Source organism: Glycine soja, chromosome 1 (genome assembly GCF_004193775.1).
Source record: "Glycine soja cultivar W05 chromosome 1, ASM419377v2, whole genome shotgun sequence".
In the NCBI taxonomy this organism is placed as follows: Eukaryota; Viridiplantae; Streptophyta; class Magnoliopsida; order Fabales; family Fabaceae; genus Glycine; species Glycine soja.
Genome location: NC_041002.1, coordinates 51914546 through 51921494, shown reverse-complemented (window position 1 = coordinate 51921494; position 6949 = coordinate 51914546). Strand labels below are relative to the sequence as shown.

General features: G+C 31.1%; 1 protein-coding gene across 1 annotated transcript; it reads left to right on the top strand.

Moving 5' to 3' along the window:
- The first annotated feature begins 2700 nt into the window (after positions 1-2700).
- Positions 2701-4995, top strand: LOC114420912 (homeobox-leucine zipper protein ATHB-40-like). Its single transcript, XM_028386625.1, has 3 exons — positions 2701-2923; positions 3035-3354; positions 4609-4995. Exons 1-3 carry the CDS (start codon positions 2833-2835, stop codon positions 4840-4842), a joined length of 645 nt encoding a protein of 214 aa, XP_028242426.1. The 5' UTR covers positions 2701-2832; the 3' UTR covers positions 4843-4995.
- Positions 4996-6949: the final 1954 nt, after the last annotated feature.

Here is a 6949-nt window from a genome sequence, read left to right as displayed (position 1 = left end):
ATTGGGAAAGAATTTTGTACTGTTTATTGAACTTTCTTGTGTCTTTCTAACATTCCTTGTGAAGCACTCTTCTTTCTCATTCATATAATGACGTGCAGAAAAACAAAACTTTAATATAGGATAAAAATATATTATATTCAGTATTAATTATTATTTTTTAATTTATTAAATCATTTTAATTCAAATATTTCTCTTAAAAGTAAATCACCTTTCTTTTTTACCTATTTTTCTTTTTTTATTTTCTCACTTAGATTGGTTGCGCCCAAACAAGGGAGAGAGAGAGAGAGAGGAAAGAAAGGCACGGAATAACGGAGAATTGGGCTGCTTCGTTGATTTTGTTGCGCAGACGTAGGAATAAATTTTTAAAAATGACATGGGACCCACCGATGCAGAATTCCTCTTTCAAATGAGAAGATTTGTGAAGAAATAAGAATTTTCACTTTATTGTTTTTTCTTTAATCCTCCACTTATAGAACCGAGTCTACCGAGCTACGCCGCTGCAGCAGATCCCGCCACCCACCCTTCAGACTCATTCACGGCCACTCTTTGTCCCCAAAACTGAGAAAGGATTCTTCCAAGACCATTAACATAGCCATTGGATTTACTATTAAAAGAAAAAATATATATTAATCTTATAAAGGTTAAGGAGTATTTTCATAAATGTTATCATTATATTTCTCAAGATGGCTTAGAGATGATAAATTTGAAGTTGTAGGTGACTAGGTAGACAATGAGGAAATGCCTAATAAAAAGGGGAAGAGGAAGTTGTTGTAAGCGCCAATGTTCACTCATTCAGGGAGTAGCACCCAATTGGACAACAAAATTGCTTACAAGTCCCAAATCCAGAGGCTAACCGCTCTACATTGTTTATTAAGGTCGAGGTGGTCAGCTTTGGGATCACAACCCAACCCTTTAATTTTTTTTTATTTTGTTTTTTTGAATAAAGGTGTGCGTCTGGGTTGGTGGCATATGTTCTCTTCTGACACACCATTATGTATTTTTGACCTTCTCTTCTTTGTAAATCTCTTATTTGGAAAAGTCTAATTAACTTTCCTTTATACACAAACAAAAGACTTTAGAAAACCATTTTGCATTCATTAATCATTCAACCTTCTCTTTCTAAAACTTGACATTTTGCGCTGCAATTTTACATTTTCTTTTTCTCCTCACCTTCCTATTCTTTTTTAATTATTATTATTATCACTTTCTTAAACTTCTAAATATAAAGTATACACATAGGGCGTGAAATTATTATTATTATTATTATTTTCTTATATAGAAACTGAGATATATTATTTCCAACTGGGCTTGTTCAGCAATATAAGTGAAATGATTATTTTTCAATCACTACACTAATAGTAAGGGTTAAACATATTCTTTGATAAATTATTTTAATACATTATTTTTTACTATTATTATTATTATAAAATTTCATTAAATAAAAGTAAAAAATATTAAATAAAATCTAACTCAGGTCATATAATAATAAAATTTATATAAAAAATATATTAAAAAGTATGTTGATAGAAAATAAGTTTTAAGATTATTATATATAGAACTTAGTACCTTCGTACGTGCGTGTGGCCAATAGCAGAATACATATATGCCAGAAGAAATATATCCAGGTATATTCTTTGAAAATTAATTCAAAATTTAGATGAAACAAAAAAAATATTTCACCCACTTTTTTTTAGAAAAAAACAGAAACATATTAATGAGGAATTTTATATTTCCATACAAATTAAGATGTTACATTCAAACTTTATGGATGCATTCTTGATCAACGAAGGGGGAAAGCATAACTTTTTTAAAAAAAATTGTGAGAAGGAAAATCTAATATAATGTATCGATTATAAGTACGTATATTCATATTATCACGTGAAGTTGTCCATTGTGTGTCTATAAATATATAGTAAAAAGTTAAGAACAATTTTTTACTATTACATAAAATACAAATTTTATTCAACATTTAATTTAAAAAAAATTCAAATATTTAGTTTAATGCTTTTCGTACCATATATTCGTAAATACACAATGAAAACCACTTATTATATGCCTCGTACGTATATCTTATGATCTATTGTGATGCGTCCGTACATATTTTATTTGCTGGTGTGTCTTCACTTGAATCTCGACAACTACTCCCTTACTTTCTTTTAAAGAGTCGGATTTTTTTAAAAATTTTGTTTGTATCATCTGCCATTTGTAAAGTTTAAACTCTTTTATCAATTATATTTTTGTAGATTTTTAATATTTAATTATTTGGCGCATGTATTTATTACGGAGGGAGAAGAAAAAGGAATAAAAAAGAACTCTATGATTATTTTATTTGTAATTATTATAAATGAAATAATCTTATTTGGTGTTATATTTTGTCTGAATGTTTTTATCTTTAATCATTATAATATTTTATTTTAACTTTCAATAATTATTATATTTTTTAAAATAAGTTACATCTAACCGCATATAAGGAAGCCTTTTTTTTTCTGCAACAATTAGAATAAAAAAGTAAGTTTATTTTCTTAATTTTTTTTACGTAAAACCTAGAGGGAGTATTAACTAATAAACAGTGAAAACAGAATGGCACTGATCTGCAAATTTCTGCAAAACTTGGGGGCATTTCTTAGAGTACATTATTCCACACCCTTTGAACACAAATTAAGTGGACAGGCATCATTTTCCCTATATATATGCGGAAGGTCTATGTTGTCTCTCCAAAAACATATCGTCCTTTTGAGGATAACATCAATATCACACTGGTTTTGCGATCAAAGAGATCGAAGCCAGTGAAGAGCGAGCGAGAGAGCTAGGAACCTAACATAACATACCACAATGAATCATCGACAACCTTTCCAAGACCACATGATGCTCATGTCTCAGTTACTCCCTGCTGATGCATACACTCAAATTATTGCTCAACAAGGTAATTAGAATACATGCGTGCTCAAACTCAAAAATGTTACTCTGGAGCTCTATTCATAAAAAACGTCACCTTTGTTTTAACTTTTCGTGTCCATGTATCACTATTTTTCAGGAGACACTAAGAAGCCAAGACGCCGTCGTAACAAGAAGAACAAAGGAGGAGAAAACGCTGCCTCGGAAGCCAACAAGAAGAGGAAGCTTAGTGATGACCAAGTTAATCTCCTTGAACAAAACTTTGGAAATGAACACAAACTTGAGTCCGAGAGAAAGGACAGGCTGGCAATGGAGCTTGGTTTGGACCCTCGACAAGTTGCTGTGTGGTTTCAAAACAGAAGAGCTCGTTGGAAGAACAAAAAGTTGGAAGAAGAGTACTCCAACCTTAAAAAAAATCATGAAGCCACCTTGCTCGAGAAATGTCGCCTAGAGACTGAGGTATACCTCTTTTTCTTTTTCATATGTAAGTTTTTTTTTTTTTTTTTTGGTTTTCCTAGAAATTAATAATTATTCTGAGAAATTAACTATATTTAAAAGCCATAGGTATCACGCAATTAACAAGCGAGAGCCATTTTCACTGGCCCATATTAGTTCTTGTGCTTAGGAAACTTTTTGGGTAAAAAAAAAAAAAACAGTACAAAGAGTTTGACTTTATGGCCTAACCTTGTGGAAACTGAAAGCGCAAGTGGAGGTAGTACGCTTGCCTAGAGAATAGAGAGAGTAAGTTGAAAGTTGAAACTCCTTTTGTTTCCATCAATTACTTTATATCCAAGCACTGCACAGTTTGCCCTCAACGGTTGTGTCATTTTCTTTAGCTCATAACAGAAATGTCAATTTCTGGCTAGCATGTCACCACGTTACTTCTGTGGTGGCTTTGGTATTTTTTTATTCTCTATTGTTTTCTTTATCTTTTGTAACTGGTTGATTTGTTTGATGAATCTTACTGATCAATGTCCATGAAATATTGATTATAAATTTGAAAGAAAAAATATTTATTATGTAAAATATAGGAGATTCTAAAAAAAGTTATGAGTAGCATATAATTGCATATTTCAATAAAAAAATTTCTTCTTTTAATTTCTTAATTAATGCTCTAAGATCACTGATTAGGTTAGGATTTGTATTTATTTATTTGTTTGTAAATTTTCTTAGTAGTTTATTCCTGTAAATGTTGAAAGAGGTGTAGAAGCACCCCAACCGATTCTTCAGGGCAAAACAAGAAAGAAAAAAAAAAGTAAAGAAAAGTGGAACCAAGACCCACCATATGAACGTGCAGAGAGGAGCTCTGGGCTCGAAGAAACCCAAGTGACACTTGAGTTCTCAGCCATAGATAAGTCATGTGGAAAAATATTCAACAAAAATAATAATAATAACAAAAAAGGGGAAAACCACTAACAAGAAAAGAACAGCAAACTGCCACCTTAGTAGACAACAGAAGGCACTGTTTCTTCCATTTGTTCGATAAGTTCCGTACAATATTATTAGGATAGCACACGTTGGGCCTGCTCAAGGCCCACTTGTGAAGAAGACACGTAACATGTGTTCCCACGTGAAATGCCATTAGCCTCTGATCAATACCTATCATGTGTCTCTATTTAGATATATTCCCTTAACACCCCTTTAAGCTTTATCTTTGGTTAGATATTATCATAAATATATTAACTATTTTCATATTGGCACCTTTGCTTGTAGGTGTTGAAGCTCAAAGAGCAACTTTCTGAGGCAGAGAAAGAGATTCAGAGGCTGCTAGAGAGTGCTGAGAGAGTCCCAAGCAACAGTTCTAGTTCGTCACAGTCACAGTCAATGGAAGCGGTGGACCCACCATTCTTTGGAGAATTTGGAGTTGATGGATATGAGGATGATGTGTTTTACGTGCCTGAGATCCATTACATCAACGGCATGGAATGGATTAATCTGTATATGTAAAACTAGCAATAGGAATTTAGAACTTTGTAGATAATGTGAATGATCCAATGTATATTGTTCCTAGCTAGCTAGGTAGCTAAGCGTGTTTGTTTGACTATGGTTTGGAAATTGGAAAGTATCCATTAACATCATGATTTGCAATTTGACCAGAAATGGCAGTATTTTCCCTTTGTGTGCAATATTAGCTTATGTCGATCAGCTATGAAGACATAGTTGTGCCGTGTGTTTCTTAATTTTACAACAAAATAATAATTGAGCTTACAAATCCTAGCTTTCATTGTTTTTTAGGGGGGAGAAATCAATATTATACCAATATAAAATCAAAGAATAAAGACAAACTGTTCGTCGTTCGATAGCGGGGGCATATAGTAATAATATTGAATCATAACCTAGCGGGACACCTTATCTATTTTATTTTTGGCAATGACTTGTTATCATCATAATTATTAACTCCTTTCGTGTGGCACACCTTATTCAAATTTAATTTTCGGGAATGTATTTGTAATGGAGTGTCTTATTGACTTTGTATTCCTTTATAGCATCAGATGATAGTACCACTAAAAGTGACTTAAGTAACTTCACTTTAGTTGCGCCATTAATAAAGATGTTTTAAGAAATGTGAAGTTTCAAACGTCATACTAAAAGATAGAGTTGGATATAATGGTGGTCGTACTAGTAGATGATTAAATTTGAATCTGATTAATTAAATGTATAATTAATTTAATATAATGATAGATTTGTCAATGAGTTATCATCTGTTTCTTAATTTTATATATTGAATTACTTGTTTTGTATAAGCGTTATAGTTTGATTGTGATATTTAGGAATGAATCAATTTAATTTTAATTAGTATGACATTATATGATAATATACATCATCTATAATTTTTTTTCTCTGAATTTATTTATTATTTTTAAGTATATGACTTTTTATTTTATTTATATCAGATTTAATTGTTTTTTTCTTTATTGATAATGAATTTTATATTTATGTGTAATTTTCTGTGTATAAATTGATATGATTATAATTCAATTCAATTTAAATCAAAATATGATTTATCACTTATAAACTTGTTGTCATGAAATATTATCATAATTTTGTTTTTAAGTTTTGGTGCCAATACATTTGTCTCTTTGCAACATGAATTTATTCTCAAAACTATGGTTTTTGCTCACTCTACTAGGCCAGTGCTAATAATATCATGGGTGATTAGCCAATTAGGTATTATCGACAACCTCATCGGATGTAACAAGTTCGCCATTCCTTCGGGTCCAATCACGAAATTGGTAGTTATAAAAGTTTTAAGAAAAAAAAATACATAGACACCCAATGCTAATGTCATCTAAAGAGAAATGGATAGAAAAATATAGATATAATAGATATAATAAAAGAATGAGAAATGGATAGAAAAATATAGATATAATAAAAGAAGAGAAATTAGAAACAAAATTAAAAATATTAATAAAGTGTTTGATATTTAAAAATGTCTAAATATCATTTTTCAAGTTGTAAATATATTTTTAGTGTTTTTGGGTGGAGCTGGTTCATCAAGGATTTGATCTTAATTGGATTGGTAAAAATTAACTAACCTTAATTATGAGTGAAATTTGACCCTGCTTATTTAGCTTGTGGCTCACCCGGATGGAACCTGAGCCAGATAGGCTCATGGGTTGAGAGTTTTTTTTTTTAAAGACGATACACACTTGAAATAACATTAGGAATCACTGATTTACAACGTTTTTCTTCTTTTCCTCTTCTAGCTGCTCAGCCTCTCGCATAAACACTCGAGATTCATAGTATCCACACAACCGTTGCTGCTGAATGCTGATGATGATATCGATGGATTGATGGTGCTAACTTCAAATAATATGAATTAAAAGATTAGTTTTAAAATATAAGTGACTAAAAATTAAATTATTCCAAATTTTTTTAAGAGAATAAAAATGTATTTAAACCTTATGAAAATTATTCCACTCTATGTACAGAAGAGAGAGCAATTTGCTTTGAAGATTGTCATGTTCCCTGTATGTATAAAGTCAATGGTTCCTATTGTAGCAATGTGTCAAAGGTCAGTGGAAAAACCTCTTTCACTGGCCTAGTGGCCTTT

Coding starts and splice junctions, on each gene's coding strand:
- LOC114420912 (XM_028386625.1), top strand. CDS start 2,833: ATGAATCATCGACAACCTTTCCAAGACCACATGATGCTCATGTCTCAG. Junction 2,924..3,034: donor TCAAATTATTGCTCAACAAG/GTAATTAGAATA, acceptor ACTATTTTTCAG/GAGACACTAAGAAGCCAAGA. Junction 3,355..4,608: donor AATGTCGCCTAGAGACTGAG/GTATACCTCTTT, acceptor CTTTGCTTGTAG/GTGTTGAAGCTCAAAGAGCA.